General features: G+C 35.4%; 2 protein-coding genes across 4 annotated transcripts; one reads left to right on the forward strand and one right to left on the reverse strand.

The window, feature by feature from the left end:
- Positions 1–3: 3 nt before the first annotated feature.
- On the reverse strand, positions 4–9,999 carry ift70 (intraflagellar transport 70). The gene is made up of 19 exons (XM_079889282.1): positions 9,801–9,999; positions 9,578–9,643; positions 9,211–9,420; positions 8,632–8,688; positions 8,355–8,490; positions 7,956–8,060; positions 7,751–7,879; positions 7,415–7,464; positions 5,411–5,563; positions 5,210–5,275; positions 4,868–4,921; positions 4,707–4,772; positions 4,481–4,557; positions 4,086–4,296; positions 3,312–3,383; positions 3,072–3,175; positions 2,575–2,653; positions 1,935–2,064; positions 4–612 (listed from the first exon to the last, which is right to left on the reverse strand). The coding sequence occupies exons 1-19, from the start codon at positions 9,852–9,854 to the stop codon at positions 476–478; spliced, it is 1,956 nt and encodes a 651-aa protein (XP_079745408.1). The 5' UTR covers positions 9,855–9,999; the 3' UTR covers positions 4–475.
- On the forward strand, positions 9,346–12,748 carry LOC307168988 (uncharacterized protein). Of its 3 annotated transcripts, XM_079889311.1 has the most exons (5): positions 9,346–9,495; positions 10,554–10,656; positions 11,144–11,277; positions 11,472–11,601; positions 11,923–12,748. In XM_079889311.1, the coding sequence occupies exons 3-5, from the start codon at positions 11,175–11,177 to the stop codon at positions 12,122–12,124; spliced, it is 435 nt and encodes a 144-aa protein (XP_079745437.1). In that variant the 5' UTR covers positions 9,346–9,495; positions 10,554–10,656; positions 11,144–11,174; the 3' UTR covers positions 12,125–12,748. The 3 variants fall into 3 exon arrangements, with proteins under 3 accessions (XP_079745437.1, XP_079745435.1, XP_079745436.1); XM_079889309.1 differs by lacking the exon at positions 9,346–9,495 and having other exon boundaries at positions 10,508–10,656; XM_079889310.1 differs by lacking the exon at positions 9,346–9,495 and having other exon boundaries at positions 10,577–10,656; positions 11,157–11,277.
- The last annotated feature ends 5,299 nt before the right edge of the window (positions 12,749–18,047 follow it).

Raw genomic sequence — 18,047 nt, forward strand, 5'->3', positions numbered from 1 at the left:
TTTACAGGAAAATACCTTTTAATAAAATCAAATTAACAAAATGTATACTTTATAATAAATAAAGAAAATCTACTATGATACATTTTTTATTCTGAGGAAAAATAACCAAACTGTACAATTCTAATGCCTCCCATGTTAAAGCATTGAGCAAAAAAGGTTAAATAGAGGCATAATTTTAACATGAACAGAGCTTAGTTTAATGAAAACAAAAATGCCCTTCTTTGGTTAATATTTTCTCTTTCATGTTTGGAGGGAGTGAACCCCTGTGGGCTCATTATTACAGAGAATGCATGCTTAAAAATGCATGTTTGACTTCAGTCCAGACACAGCATGATCTCTCCAAAGCTGCTTAGAAAGTAGCCATGTTGAAATGTCTTAATAGTCAAACCATCATCTATGCCAGTGAGAAAATTGTGGCCTGTGATGAATATTTTCCCAATATCTTGTTCTAATATAGATATTTGATGTGTAAGGATTACTCATTCCATCCTGTGACTTCATAGAAGAGAGCTTTTATCAGGCGAGATTCATATGTGACAGTGTTCTTGCCAATGTGCATGCGGTCCTCCTCCAGAGGCTGCTCTATGATGGCAGGCACATCTTTACCGTACACTAGAGGGGAGGGTTAAAAAAGTAATTAGTCCCATGGAGAATCTCAGGATTGAAAATTAATTAGCATCTCAGCTTTCAAAAAACAGCACTTCATCCCCACTGATTTACACAATCAAAACAACAGTGAACTCATAATCACTGGATTAGATTTTGATGCTTTCCGTATTACAGGAGGATTATAGCTTTGCGCTGGCACAGTCCAGCTACATTTGAATACAGAACCTGTTTTAGAGGTAGGGGAGAGCCGGGACAGTTGAAACACTTTTCAGATAAATGTCGTTTTCTAAGATAAGGTTACAGATAGATTGTTTATTTTTTTGTGATTAACAACTCTCACATGTGTTCTCTTAGTATCATGTGTTATTCGGTACAAATTTTAATTTCAATTTCAAATTTTAATTTCAAGTTTCAATTGCAACACAGGGGTGGGACGGATGAAACATAACAGTTTAAACGGCAACTTTTCATCTAATGCTTATTTTTGTGAACAATACCTTATTAAGTAACTTATGTGCATACTGTTACAAACATATTTTGTAATTTATTTTAATTTAAAGGTTCACATTAACCATTTTTGTTATGTCACCCAATAAACAATAGGCGATAAGCCTATGCTCATTTTGTAATCTTTCTAATAGGCTATTTTGACGAAGATAGACAAATCCGTTTACAATTCATTTTCTTACATTTCTTCCTTGAGTCATATTGAGTGTTTGCTAGTTGATTAGCCTGTTATTATGAAGAGAACGAGGTCAACCAGAAGACGATAAATGAAATTTATTGAAGATTGGACAATTGATGATTATTACAGAGATAGCATGTGTTGCGTAATTGAAAATTAATTTGCATTAAAAGAAACACAAGTCTAGAAACAGTATATGATTCTATGAACAGTATAGGCTATGACCAGGTTTAACGGGCAGGATGCGCGGTCGGGACGGCTCTTTTGCCCTTAAACTAAAAAAATCTGATATTGCACACTTAAGGGTGTGTTGCAGTACTAATACACCTGCCGTATTATCATTACAATGGCACATGAAACAATAAATCCAACTTGTCAGTCAAAAAAAGTACCGCACGAAAGAATTCACTTACCGCACTCAAAAACAGCTTTGCGGCTTTAACTCCAAAACGCCACGACGTAAGAGAAGAAATGTTTTCGCGGGTATCGGCATTGCGTGCTGTATGTGCTAACGAAATTTGATTTGATTGATTTGGTTTTCAAGGAAATCTCAGTGTTTCATCTATCCCTGCGTTTCAATCGTCCCGGCTCTCCCCTACTATATGTGGGATCAGACCACTTCTTTAGAGGAAATACTTACATTCACAGTGCTCAAGGAACTGAATGCACTCTTGCACCACTGGATCCCTGAGCATGATCATGTGTTTGGCCATGTTTTCCAGTAGTGAGAGAAAACATCTCTTAGCATAGAACCACGTGTCTGTTCCAAGCTAGAAACACAGGACGTCATTGTCATCCCAAGCACAAATAACTATATATTATCACATGGCAATCACATCAGTAAAACCAGAAAACATCGGTTGAACTTGAGGCTAAAGAACTTGTCACCCTAAGAAATTCAACATGTTTAGAAAGCATCTAATCAAACATGATTTTTTGGGGGCGATTTAAAAGTACATAGTCAGTACAGACTCCTGGGTGACAGGAGACCAAAGGCAGAGATGGGGTGCAAAAGGAAGTGCAGTAGCAATCCAGTGTTGTACATCTGCTACAGTGTCATGAGAGCGAGAATGCTGAGGTCTTTGAGTAACACTGTTTATGCAGCTGGATACAGTCAAGACCTCTTCAATAGATATTTGTGAATACACAAAAATAACATGCTGAGGACGGTAACGCTAGACTGAGAGAAATACAGCAAGTAAGGAATATGAAAGTTTATGTGCTGTCTGAACACACTAAAAATGGCTTTTATTAAAAACATTCAATTAAATATTGATTACCTTTTTGTTGTATGGCTCAAGACTCTTTATGACACGAGAAATACCAAAGTCATAGTTCCCTTTAGCACAGTACAAAGTCCTGTAAGAAATGATGTATTATAAGTATTACAGATAATCATTCTAATATGCTGTTATAAATGTTGATAACAGCTGCTTAATGTTTTTGTGGAAACTGTGATCTTTGTTTTCAGGATTATTTGATGAATAAAAAGTTCAATTTGAAATAGAAATCCTATCTTTTTTAACTGTCTCCTTTGATCAATTTAATGCATCTCTCTGTCTAAAGTATTCATTTTCTTAAAAAAAAGAAGAAGATACTGACCACAAACTTTTGAACAGTAGCGTAATTTACACAGACTGTTCTCATAATGTCATTGGTTTATAATGAAATTTCAGATAGAAAAAGTAAAGTGAAAAATAGTACCTGTTCACACTGGATTAGATACAAAATGTTATTATGGGTTGATTTAACAATTATGTAAAAATATTGTACGTACCCGATTACAAGGTTTACAATACACAGATGAAATACTTTTTTGTCTGGCTCTTCATAAGAGATCTGCTCCTCTTCTTTCTCTATCTTCCTCATCAGTTCCTCTGCCTGTACACACACAGAGGTGGACCAGAAGGTTAAAATAAAATTAAATAAAAAAAACACAGAAAGATAGAAATATGATGAAACAAGGCTGCTCCAATTAGTATCAATATTTATATTGAAATAAGATTCAAATTTTTACCTCTTCATTTTGGCTGGTCATGATGTATGACACGCACAGGTTAGCAAGAACAATCGCACTAACGTTAAGGATCTACGGGACAAAATGTGCCAATCAATTTCAAGGATTCTAATAACAGACACTCTTTAAAAAAAAAAAAGAAGAAGAAACATCATGCTGCAAACTCCATGCAGTCACACAGCAAGACTCCAAGAGTCACAGATCGTTTTACCGAGGGTTTTGTTTTGCAGGGACACTCTTGAATGTTACACTGTTCCAGCTAGCAAGCAGAGGAGCAAAGAACATGTTTTTATTTTTAAATGTTTAGATTTGTTATATAATTGTCTGCTGTGCCAAGTACTTCAACATAGAAATGTGACCCACCATCACAGGAAATCTTATACACAATAAATCCATGAGTCATCAAAGATGAACTACATGTCTTCAGATTCCTCTTGAGTTCAGTGTTACCATCTTATTTTAATTTGTTTAAAAACACATCTGGATCCCACTGTTTACGCTAAATACTACTGGTTGTTTTTTAATGACCAATCCAAATACAGATATTTGCAGATATACATAGAACTGATGAAATGTCACTAATTTTACACAATATTTACTGATTTATATTAAAAAAAGGGAACAATCTGTTTTCAAACTAAATTATACTTCTGATTTTCTAAATTTCCGTACTCCAGAGTGCAGACTTTCTGAGGACTGACTTTATTTCGTAAGTTGCCATTCTTATTTTCATCTACGATAAAAGAAAAGCGCATTCAGCAACATCATACTTACATTATCATAATGCTTCTTAACGATGGGCTCATAGAAACCAATGGCTTCTTTATATTTGTTATCTTGCATGAAGAGCACATGAGCAACATTAAGTTTCCAAGTATCATGCTCATTGCAGAACTCCAGTGACTTGTGGAAGATTTTTTCCACCATGCTGTAGTTCTCGCGGTTCCAGTAGATTTTGGCCTGTGCCATTAGCACAGGAATGTACCTTAAAAAAAAAAGTCACGAAAAACACTGACACGTATTTATATACAGAGAACATTTTACATTCATTTACATAAATTAAGTAAGGAACAGAAATCTAAGAATGAAGCTTTAGCAATCTCTTCTTATGAAAGTTGCTTTGGATAAAAGCATCTAAACGCATAAATGTAAATGAATCTTAAGTTTACCTCTCAAGAACCTCGTCATAGTCTTGGACATATTTTTTTAAGGATTCGTCATCCCGATTATGCCTTGCTTCCTGCACCTTAAAGGAAAGAGATTTTAGTTTCTAAATTCGAATTAGCCTTTTCAGTGTCAGACACGTTGATTTAATGGTGTATTCAGGGAGTAATATTTGACACAAGCAGACATAAATACTGTGAATTCTTATAAGGGAAAATGCCAAGCTGTAACCTGTTTTGTAACCTTGCGTAGTTGCTCAGTCAGTTTTCCAGCAATTTCATCAAATTTTCGGAAAGCCTACATCACATACAAAGTTAAATTCATTAAAAAACAAAAAACAAATGCTCACTAGGTACTTGCCAACTCAAAAAATTCTGCAAAAGATCACTTACTTCCTCAGGTGCTGTCTGGCATGTGATCATGGCATCCAAGAACTCATAGAGGTACTATAAAGGAGAATACAAAAATGAGCCCAATAGTCTTGATGCGAGGTCAGACTGATGTCAATATGAATGAGGCAGCTCTGTAATTATCACCTGGTGTGTTATTACTTGCAAATGCCATATGGCCACATGAATCAATGTAGATGTTATTAATGGAATGACTATTTGGGCTAATAAAAAGTAGAGACTTGTTTCTACATGATTGCATTTTCTAATTCTAAAATTGCTAACTGTGCACATACAACAGAGCTGATGGGAAATAAAATCGCTACGAAATAATTTCTGCTTTACCGGCGTGAGAAACGTGTAAGTGAGATGAGCATTTTCAGCCAAGACATCTGCGGCAAGGTCAAAGTACTAGAGATGGAAAAAGCAAAGAAATCTCACTTCTTGAAAGAAAAATACAATATAGTTTCTTTAAAGCTGAGTTGCATAATTTCTATGCCACTAACCAATTGGTTTCCTGAACACTCATCAATGAAGTACGCTCACCTCATATTTACAGTAAAGCAATAATAAATTGCCAAAAGTGATAGGAGGGAAGGGGTTTTGCTGAAGGAGAAAAGCAAGTTTCTCAAAACCCTCTGTGGGCTTGGTGTCAATGTTCATTAGGGCCTGGTTGTGAAGAGTGACTGGATCCAGCTCCTAAATGTAAAAAAAGAGATACAAACAATGGGCATAATCATCATTTCTATGGTTGATAGACTTCCAAAATAAAATCATTTCTTACACACAGAAAGAGACAAAAAGAGCAAAATAAGTATTACTGCTATTGACATAAATTAGCTTTAAATTGTCATATGTACTAATGGTAAACCATCACAGTGACATTCTGGTACACTAGAGGGCAGCATATGTTCGCTTGTGCATTTCTCAAAAGAGATATGCATGAAGAGTTATTTTTCAACAAACTAACAGTGAAATTACACTGTATTATTGTTAGTTCAATCCAAAATTCTTTATCTTTCTATATAGGATCTCTTTCAATGAAATAGCATAACCATGTGAATATTGTATAGGCCTAGCATTTGCGCTGGTGCATTCCTTGCGCTAGTCCTAGCCACAGATGTAGTGTTTAAAAATATCTGTCCTACAGGAAGAAACAGTGTATTTAATGAGTGCTTATGTAAGATGGATCACTGTTTGGACTCATTAACTTTTAGGTGCCAGCACAAACTAGCACAAAAACATGTCCCTGCAGCCCACCATCATTCCAGCCAGCAGGTGTGAGCTTACCAGCTCTCACAATACAAACCCCTGCAGAAAAGGATTAAACCTGCACCGGAATCACAATAACAGCAAATTCCCAGTGCATAACTACAGACAATCTTCTAAGTATTTGGAAAAATTCAACTTATATTGCACTATTCAAGTAAAACTGACTTGGTTGTTTTCTTTCTTCTGAAATGGGCGGCACATGGTCTGTCAATATAGGATAAAAGTTCTGCAAGTGTGCATGTGAACTGGCATGCCTATGACATTGATTCACAAGAGGCTATCCTGCAAGAGTGAGCACGCTCAGATCAAACAGCATAACTAATGAAGAAAATATTCTCTTGACAGGCATCTCATCTTATCTGGCAGCCTTTGTTTTCGGCATTGCTACAGAAATGAGAAGAACTAAATCACCTGGAAATATACTGTAATAAAACAGTAATGTGCTATGAATACATTAACTGGTGCTTTTGGTGGTCAGATTACAATCGGACAGCACTTGAATGCATTTAAAGTCAAGTGTAAATCAGATTCTGTGTGGATCACTGATTTCAATTGACGAAGTATAAATGCCACTCGGTATAAATGCAAATGCATTTTGATTAAAGCAATATCTAATGATCACGTTGATTAAATATCATATAATGAGGTGGCGCTACAAATAATAATGATCCATCACTTTGATGGACTAGGTTGTAAATTTTTTCATCATGCTCTATTTTTATCAGTCTTTAAAGAGCTTTTGCAGCTTCTTCTCTTTTTATTCTGCTAGCAAAGTATGAATAAGTCAACAGACACTGAGGTCTTGCAATCTGCTCACCCAATTTAATGAACAATATTCCATAAATTATTTCACTCGACTACACTTAAAATCTCAAATTTCTCTCCCCAAATCCTTGGTCACGTTTCCCTCATGATCTGTTTTTTTTTTTTTTTTTGCAGAAGCACTTTAAAATGTACCTTTTTCCTTTTTCTTCTGATCTAATCCCTATTAGCATCCTTTACTTTTTAGCGGGACAGCACAATAGACCAGATACTGTATGAAAAAAAAAAATACTGTTTTACTGTAAACCATTTTGCTTTTAAAAATTCTGTAAATGCCAGAAAACATATGGTAAATGCAACATCTGATGCAATATGCAAGTGCTGTTTTCCTAAAGAATGGATAAGTGCGAACAGACACATTTGAATGCAGTTCTGCTAAACAATATCCAGAAACTATCCGAATAGGAAATGCATGCAAATGCCAAGTGTCAAGTGCCAAGGTGACATTTTTAGTACCTCCTCTGATCTGGGGGGCATGTCAGTCAGTGCTTCTTGTGCTGCAGCATCTGGAAAAAGATTTAGAGATAAGAGGCCAGTATCACTGAATTACATTCACTGAAGTTCAATAGTAGTAACTGCTAGAGTAAGCAGTCAAAACAGAGCACTGTATCACCCCATGCTAAATTTTGCACAAAGGCACTGAGCAAAACACTGAATCCTGGGAGGCCATAGATTATTCTAATGGATTTGCGGTTTATTATACACTATGAATAAATAGAGTGCACATCAAAAAGTATATGATAGGAAGGCGCCAAAGTGAAACATCATGTCGGATGGTTTATCTATACTTACAGTTCTTCAGCTGGTATTCAATAGCTGCTTTCAGATTAAAGGCTTCAATCAAAGCGGTTTCATGCAGGACAAGGGTGTTGCCGACACTTCTTACATCAATGCCTTCTGTTGTCATTCCAATAGAGAGTTCTATAGACATAAGAATCATCCACTGAAATGAACTGTATAACATTGCACATCTTAAAAGATTTTCTGTTACACATACCTGGATGCTCTCTGATTCCACGTTCAATAATTTCCGCAATATATTTGAGTGCTGAAGCGTACTGCTTTAAACTGTAGTAACAGAGTGCTATATTGTACGCCAGATCTGTAATAAAAAAAAACAGTCAGACATAGTCCAGCACAGCTAGTTTTAGAAAACATCACAGTGTGTCAAAAGTTCTCCATACCGCATTCATTTCCATAAAAATCTAAATTACTACCTTTACGCAGTGTGGTCAACCAGTCAATGTTATGTTTTGCTACTCTTGGCAAAAAAAATTACTGGGAGAGACCAGTTTGTGCGTTTGTGTGTTTTGTCTATTAAGCTCCTGCATGTAGACACCACAAACACACACAGTTATAATTCAACGGAACCAGTGCTAAAGAAGCTCAAGCTCACCTGGCTGGTAGCCCAATACGTTCATGGAGGACATAAACTTTTTGCAAGCCTCTTCATACTCGCCCTCCTTATAAAGCAAACATCCGAGATCCACATCGTAGTCTGGATCATCCTGAGGCAACTGCTCAACCAGAGTCTGGAGAAGCAATACCAAATATTCCAACAAAATAAACAGTCGTTCATGTGGTCAGATGGTGATTCATTTTCCACATGGAAGAAGGAGAGGGTTTGGAATGGAATGAGGGTTAAAAAATGATGGAAGAAAGAAAGATGTTACCTTTGCTCCCGAAAAATCTTCCTCTCCATATTTAATGGCAGCTTGCAGTTTGATCATCTGTTTAGAAAAAGGATGAATAATGTTTTTTATTTTTTTAAATATTATTATTTTTAAAAGGGATACAGTGTGACATGTTATGATCTCCACAGTATAAACAAAAAAGAACTGTTATTTTAACTGCCACTACTGTTTAAAAATGTGGGGATGTAATATTTTTAAAATGTTTTTAAAAATAAGCCCCTTATGCTCACCAAGGCTGCATTTATTAAAAAAATTGGGGCTTCTCCTCTGATCTTTACAGATGCTGAGCTTCTTTGTGACTTTAATCACTCATGATGAATCTTCTAACATTTATCATAAAATGCAAAATTTACCATAAAAATCTAGGATACCTTGTAGGAATCCCAGAACTGTGGAGAACTCCTCAAAATAAGGCACCAAAAATAAACAATTTAAAAAATGAACAAAAACCTCTTTTTGTGACAACTGCAGTTTCGAGATAGATGGTCACATCTACAAATTTGATGCAGCAAGCAACTGCAAAACAGGTTTAAGGTTATTTGCAGATGGGTGTGTTACCTTAGTATGACTAGCTGTGCTGTCTAAGAGAAACGTAGCCTTCATGGCCTCTGGGAATGCACACGCTCCATATAGAGACTGGGCGTAGTAAAGTTTGTAGTCTTCCACCTCTGGGTGAAGCTGTGTCAGCTGTTCATAACACTCTGCTGCATTAGTGAAGTCCTGCATGTGATAGTAGCAGTAGCCTAGGAGAGACAGAGCAGCCCTGGACTGGACATAAACAGAGATTGTCAGATCAAATATCAATATACTATGGATATATAAAGGAATATATATATATATATGGTAAGGTTTCCTTAACAAAAGAGAGCACAACTGAAAGCAAAGGACGTTTGATTCAATGTAAAGAATGACTCCTGTAACTTACTTTAGTGTGTTTCTGATGTTCTTTGCTCAGAATATGAATTGCGTCTCCATATCGCCCTTCTTTGATCTTATAAAGAAAGAAATAAGGATTAGTAAAAAGCCAATAATTTCGATAAAACGACACACGCTTCGCTAAAAGCAAGCAAATAGCTTAAGAGAACAGTTAACTTAGTAACGTTAACTAAGCTAGCCTGTTAGCTTGAGCAGCTAAGTTAATCACTGACCATTCTGTACACGGTGGCCGTGTATTCGCCGTCCTTAATCGTTGTTAGCGGCATTATTGAACACAATCGCTACATGTATCTTTATCCCATAAACAAAAACGTCAAGATTAATAAGGTTAAAGATGCAGCCTTCTGTGTTTTCAGAGACACGACGCAACCGTGCTGTCGCTTAGCAACCGTTTCAAAAACGGATGTGACATATTCATATCATTATTCTGCAGAGGCTGAAAGACAATGTGCTAACATACAACATTGGAATATGCTGTACATTTCTTCATTTTATATAGCCTATAGGCTATAAACAATTATACACAAACAAAACGTATATACAAACAAAACATGCCAGCTTCTGTGGCATTTTTCATGTGTTAACAATTTATTTTTTGCTAAAAGCTCTCAAACTATATTTCCATACAGACTTTTAAAATGAAAGAGGCTCCCTTTATAATTCTCTACTAAAAAATAATAAAAACGTGTCAGGCTACAAAACAGCAGCAAACAAACATAAATAAAAGCAAAAAAGGTGCAATACAATTTTTCTTTTTGTATTATTTCACATATATGGCAATGACAGAACACACTCTTAAAGTGCATGCTAACTTTCTAAGCACAGAAGTCATAAATAAGCAAACGAATCCTTACAGAACTATTTGAACCTCAAGGGAGAGTTTTGACATTCAAACCATAGTGGCTTGCTCGTACAAGCCAAGTGTTTGGAAAAGATGTGTGTGATGAGGGAATGTTTTAAAACAGGAGGGAGTGTTTTTCAGTCTTGGGACAGACTGGTGCAGCTACCCAGACACAGAACTGCAGGGGCACTTGAAAAGAGCACACATCTTCCCAAACTCTCTGACTGGTAAGTAAACATGGGTATTTAGACCTGCACAATTCTATAATTCCAAGAATCTAGAATCTGTTTTGGCTCTTCGTATCAGTTTAAAAAATGTTAAATGCATTTTATATATTCATATATTGTTTTTGTTTTTTTAATATATATATACAGTATATATATATTGTTTATTTCTTTTTTATTCTATTTTTACATGTACATTGTTTTATAAAATGTAGCCTTCTTACAGACCATGAAGAAAATTTCATGCATAGCTATCAAGCAAGTCTGCACAGATTGTGCCCTGAAACCAAATACAGTGTTTATGCACCAATATTATTTTTAGGATTAAGATTAATAGTGAGTTTAGCACAGGACTTGATTTATCTCTCAGTAAACATACATCATCTGCTTAGTAGATTAGAAGAAAAGACCTGGGCAGTCATTTCAACATTTTCTTGGGGAAGAAATTTGCTTTCACATAATCTTTTTTTTGTTTTGTTTTTGGTTGTAGGCTACTTGTGCAGGGAACGTCAAGATCTAGGATGAGTTTCATAGTGAAACTATTGTTCCTGACCATGACCGTGGTCGTAGTCTGTGGTCAGAGGAGACGTGTTGCAAAAGAGGAGTGGAACTACAGAGACGGCTGTGAGCGGATGTCTTTTTGTTTAATAAAACACATACTGGTTCATTTATGCATTGATATGTTTTGCTTCTATGCTATGAAGTGTGGTTTCACAATTTTTTGGTTCATATGAACCTAAAAAAGACCGCTAGGTAATATTACTGCTGTTTCGTCTGATAAAAAAATGTAAAATATATATTGCTGTTCGGTTCCTCAGCTGAGAAAGTAAACATGCGAGGAGTAGCAAATCTGACTCAAGTGCTTGATGACTGGAGGTTTGACATCCTGAACCAAGTTAAAGGACTCCTGCAGAACGACCATCAGTCATTGCTGCCTGACTACTCCAGGTAGACTTTCATGAGGTTCAATGTGTTACATCAAACTCTCAGATTCAGGCATTCTTTCTTTCCACAGACAGAAAACAGCAGGAACACAACATTGTTATTTTGGTATCTGCAGTTATGTTAAAACGTGGACTGTGTTCTTTTTTAGAGCTGAACATTTCATTATACTGGAAACTAGCTAAATCTTTTATGTGCTTAATGGGGAACTTCCTGGCTCCTTATGGTTTGGAAACTATTCATATTCCTCAAAGTACTTTTCCAACCAGCGACTGTGCTATAGTGTTATTGCTTCTCATATTTCTTTCTCTCTTTAACTCTACATAGGATCCAACCTCTCTCTGAGGCGCTAGACGACTTGTACAAGGAGTTCAATGCCCTGAAAACTCATCTTGGTGAGCTGACCGAGAAGTTTGGACCATTGGAAACCTTTATCGATGAACTGAAGACAGAGAGGGCCAGCGCGAGCGCAGCACCTGCTAACCCGGTGCGCAGACGGGTCATTAAGAAGATGCCTGTTGTCTCCTAAAAAGCTCTGCGCTTGAGTATAGAGCTGGATCTCTCTTAACAGCAAACGACTATCATATAGATTCGTTTCGCAGTCTTTCTTTGAGCTTCTCACTCTTTTGGCATCTTGTTGCTGTATGTTGCTGGGAAACAGGTAATAAACACTATGCTGAACTGAATGTCCCTCTATGTGGTTTATCTGAAAGCAGCAATTTAAAATGTGACAGCCTGCTCATAATTAACATTGCAAAAAACACAGCTGTTACCACGGGACTTATTTTTAGAATACTTCTATTACTCCTAAACAAAAAGAAACAAATATATGCATTTGTTATTCAGCACAAGAGTATTACATTTCACTGACTTTAATCTGTATTTGGAATTAGTCTGTATGAGTATATTCAAATATGCATGACTGTCAGTGAAGTGATATGTGCATTCGCAGCTCTCAAAATGATCAATGACTCATGCAGGTATAAACTGATTATGTACAAGCTAAGAACTTTCAGGAACAAAATAAATTTTGTTTTTCCCATTGTGTATTAATGCTTATAATCTGATGAGCATGGTAATTAGATGCTTAATATCTCTTGACTCATATTTGCCATCTCATGTAAGCTATAATAAATTCAGTCTGTTGCATTCACTCCTAAGTTTCGGTGTGTTAGCTAACTTTTGACATTATCTATCTATCTATCTATCTATCTATCTATCTATCTATCTATCTATCTATCTATCTATCTATCTATCTATCTATCTATCTATCTATCTATCTATCTATCTATCTATCCAAAGACCAGGCAGCATTAGACAAAAGGTAAATGTTCCTATTTGACACTGTTTATAACATCCTTTATAACCAGTGACTTAATTACTATAATTCAAAATGTACCCCCTCATTACAATGTACAAATAAGAGTCAGCGCTATCATTTATTGACTCTATCACAGTTTTAATCAGAGCTCCCTAACAGCAGAACTGCATATACAGAGGCCTATACAAGTACACATTTGAACATCAAAGCCAAATAATGTTTTTCATTGCATAGATCAAAAATGATCAAACCTCAAATCAAATAGAGTAGTTCTTATATAACGCAAAGACATTATTTCATTCGTTAGGTGTGTCTAAAGTGTCCAAATACATTTTATGGCCCTATATACTATACACAGGGCCTCATTTATGAAACGATTTATGTAAATTGTTCATAAAACCATGCTTATGTAAATTGTTACATTTAATTCTGCTTGAGTTTCACAGACCAAAGACTGTGATGGTTAAATGTGACCACCAGGAGGAAATACAATGTTGTGTCTCTCTGTGGGTATTAAAAAGTGGTTAGGACACTGTGGCCATGAAGTCATGTACAGCTCAAATAATCCAAGTAATTCCAGAGTTACCATACCACATCTTTTATGTTCGTTATATATGTCCAAAAGGAACAACACCAATGGACAACGTCAGCAAAATATATTAAAATAGCTGTACACTTGATGACAAAGACATATCATAAATCATAAATCTCAGAAGGAAGTCTCTTACATCTTTGAAAATTTATGAAGCATCTCACTCAAAGGAGGGCAGAAAAATGGTTACACAGCCCTACATTGTATAATCATCTCTTATTCCCATAAGTATCTTGAGCTGTAAATTCATTTTCATGACTGTAATCCATCACTGGTGAAATGGAATCTGAAAGTTATTAAAAGTCTTGTGTGACTGTATCAAGTACCTTCGTTGGTTGCTTCTCAACATTAAAGCATTATGTTGCGGCGTACCACCCATACTGTAGCACACAGACTAACAAAAATCTGGACATAGTTTATAATGTTTTTTAAAAATCCAGTCATTTATTCACTCTCATTTCATTCCAACTCTGTATGATGTCTTTCTGTAGAAAATAAATTAAGATGTTAGGAAGAATGTTCATGCTCTTTTCCATACAATAATAGTAGATTGCATCAACAATGACAAAAAGTGCCACAAAATCACAATAAAAGTAGTCCATTTGTTTTGCATGTAGTAAAGCAAGTCATATGGGTTTGGAACAACATGACGTTGAGTAAATAATGGTATTTTGAGGGCACTATCTCTAAGAATGGCCTTGTAATAAGTCTGACTGTAGATAATCAGTTTATCAGAAAGCATTTCATATTAGAGATGTTTTAGTGAATTTTACTCAAAGAACAATGAAACACAAGATATGTAAGACAAATTGCCCTGGAAATAACCATACTTTAAGGAGCAGTGGTCCTCAATGCACCTTAAAAATCTGAGGTTTTTGTCTTATACTCTTATAATTGCTTTTGGTAGATCAAATGCTTTATTATTATTACATATTTGCAAACAGTCAAATGCACATGGTAAATTTAGATATGATAAGCCTCATAAAATATGAATCTGTGATCACTTTTGATTTAAGACTGAAAAAAAAAAAAAAAAAAAAAAAAAACCTTTCAAACCAGGGTCAAAGCAAGGCATTTGAATCATTTTGAACATTTATAAATTATATGGCTTGTACACTTGGAAAGCCTTTAACCTTGAGTCATAGACCACTTACTTCATGCAAGTCTCATAGTTCTGGGAAAATGTCCATAAGGGGCATCTTTTATTGATTTCTCACTCATTTACAGAGCGCAATTGTAAAATTGAGATGGCGATTTTAAGAAGTTGGGAAGGACAGTAACTGCACTGGAATGATAAAGTTCCACATTTATTAGTTTCTGTTGAGCTCTCTAGTTTAATTCAAGGCCAGTGCCCAGACATAGCACTTAAAAAAAGCACCTCCTACTGCAAGCTAAGTGAACTACAATGTATGCTTGAAAGATCTCTGGGGACTGACTCTGAGGGTATTTGGTATTACTGTCATAAATCCATAATAGATTCATATTGGATATATGGCAGCAATGTAGTTATGATTTCAAGAAGCTATCAAGTAGAGAAATCAATGCGTTTGATATCATAAATTAATACCAAATTTAAATAATATTTTAACATATACTGGGAATTTCAATCAGGTAAAATAGTTTTACAGAGGGATTCCACCAATTAGTTTTGGATCTCAATTTAATTTTTGTGACAAAGTACAAAGTTAAATTAATTTAAGAGGTAAAGGTAAAGAGAAGGTAAAGTTCAAATGCTCTTTGCTTCTCACATTTAATGCATTAGGCAGAATAAATATGTATTGTACAAGTATACAACTGTAAAAATAGCTTTGCAAAGTAAGCATCACAAAATAAAGTGTGTAAATACATTAATATTGTTCTATATATATAGTATTTTTATAGAACAAGGATTTGTCCCTACTCTATCTTTTTATACACCAAGGACTAAAAAGGATGGAGATCCCTGCTATATTTCAAACTATTCAGCACAGTTTTTCTCTGTTTACCTCATGAAGAGAAGCTACATGCCGTTCTTGGAAAATCTTCTTGTAAGTGGTGTTGTCCTTTCTTGGACATCTTTATGTAACGGTCATACAGTCAACCCCCATGAGAGAGGGCACATAAAAAGCAGCGACAGACACGCTTTAAGTCTTGACTGAGTTCCAATCAAAGTGCACATCTTGACCAAAGATTTAACAAGCTCTTGGAGACTGAGAAGTTAATCCAAAGATATTGGAGTTCTTACAACTATAGACGCTGCCAAGACGACACAATCTCAAGAATAATGTTAACTCATTTCCGGGTTCAACACCAAAGCAACAAACTGCAATAACCTCGACCTAAAAGGCCAAATCAAGAGCATTATTAGATTTTAACATCCATTTGAATGAGGAAAAGGGATTATTTAAAGAAATGCCTGGACAAACATTCAACATCTCTGGGTTTGTGAGCATTTTGAATTTAATTGAGTAGTGCATCATTCTTGGTATTTGTGCCAGTCGGACTCACTGTGACCCTATACAGAAGCTAAGAATGGTCTATTTACTGTTGACTGAAAGACTGGCAGAGCTGAATCTGAATGTAGAAATATAGATAAATTGAAAACATAAACATGGTTTTACTTCCTGTCATTGAACTTAGGTAAGATATTTAACTCATAACCACTAAAATGATGGTAAAGATACTGTAATTCTATAAGCTTGATCTTTCATGCCATATGCTTTGGGCCACATAACTGTATGTTACTAAAAATAATAAAGTCCAAACATATGGGATTTGACATGCAATAGCTCAGGATTTCATTGTTATTTAATTTTAAAGGATCCGTAAAATCCTTAGCTATAGTAAAGCAAAAACAAAAAAACAGACAAACAAAGATTGCATTTGAGGATTTTCAATGGGACATCAAATAGTACCAGCTTTTATATGAAAAGAAAATATTGTATGGTAGACAGACATGACAGATCAAAATACAAGTGAAATAACAGATGTAAAAGTTACAAGAAAATTTAAAAGTACTACTTTTGTCAATATTGTAAACACAATATTATACTGTAAGTTACTTTGTCTATTTTTGCTTTGCCAACAAAAAACAGATCCTAAGGAAAGTTGCAAATGAATCAGTTTTCAGTTCATTTTTTTTCTGAAAGATTCAGTTGAGTGAATGATTCAATGACTCGTTTATTAAGACCCTGACATTCAATTGTTTAGTTTCTGAATTAATCAGTCAGTTAACAAGTTGGTTGATGATTCTCACTCATAAAGACAGTCACTTGTCACCATCATTTGGTGTAACGAGAGCAAGTCAGTAAAATCTCCACCACTTCAAACAATCCAAAAAGTAATATTAGCCTATACACAGTATTTCATATACAGTTTAAACAAATGTACAATGTACATTGTAGCATTAAAGTCCCTGTGAACCGGAAGTTGCAAACGACTTTTCTCCAGTGTTGTGACGTATTTTCAAGTGAAACGGAATATTGAACAGAGGGCAGGGTTTTACTTTAGCGCTCCTCCTCTCCATCTCTGCTCATAGCAGACAACGGTTTGAGGGGAGTGGTTAAGCGTTTTCAACCCAAGCCGTTAAACTGACGTCATCAGAAAAGGAATGTAATTCCAGACCGGAAGTAACTTTTCAGATTTTGATTAAAAATTACCACGGCAAACAATTTTTTTCTGTGTATTGACTTGCGCGGATTAATTGTTCACCACAAGACTAGTAATATGCGCCAACAAAGTAAATAGGGTCAATTTTGATTTCATGTCAACTTTAAAAATGTATTGTAGCCTATCATAGAAAGCCCATGTTGAGAGTAAAAGAAAATTCTAAATAGCATTGCTTAAACAAAACAATTGATAGTGACAGATGTGTGCAATTCATAATAGTTGACAATTAATGTTGCAGGGATTTTTATATCTAATACATTGGATAAAGCAGTGTGCTATTGTCAATGTTTAGACAAAAAACTCAATCACAATAAGTCAGAGCAGATTTCATGGAAGTTAATTCTTATAATTGTGAAATGAACACTTTCATCTTGGAGTGTTTAAATAGGTGATCAAAAAACAATACCACACTGGACATTAATTCTGAGTTAAAGAAGTTTCTGGTTGCACTTGACTGAGAGAGATCATCTCAGAGAGAGATAATTGTCTCAAACAGCTGTGCCGGGGATTAATCGAATAAAAGGGAGATGGAAAGGAGATTAAGTGGTCCCCTTCTTTCACAGCTCTCAACTTCAAGAACGTCTTTGCAGTCTTGTAAAAAGATTATAACTGTTTGACATGATGGTGATGGAGGCTCAGCCTGCTGTCATCTGCTTTGATAAAAAAAAAACAATAAAAAAAAAAACAAGATGGAGACAGGGAATTAGATCAAAAACCCTGTAGATTCTCTAATTTCAAATGGACATATACAGACAGAGATAAGCACATATGTTTAACAGAACCATACATTTAGTTTTGCTATATGTCAGATTGTGACAAACTAGATGCTGAATGCTTGGAGATTGCTAGAGTTCTCAGGAAGTTTTGCTTTTTTCTGAGCTGTTGTCATTG

This window comes from Squalius cephalus (assembly GCF_949319135.1).
Source record: "Squalius cephalus genome assembly, chromosome: 1".
NCBI lineage: Eukaryota > Metazoa > Chordata > Actinopteri > Cypriniformes > Leuciscidae > Squalius > Squalius cephalus.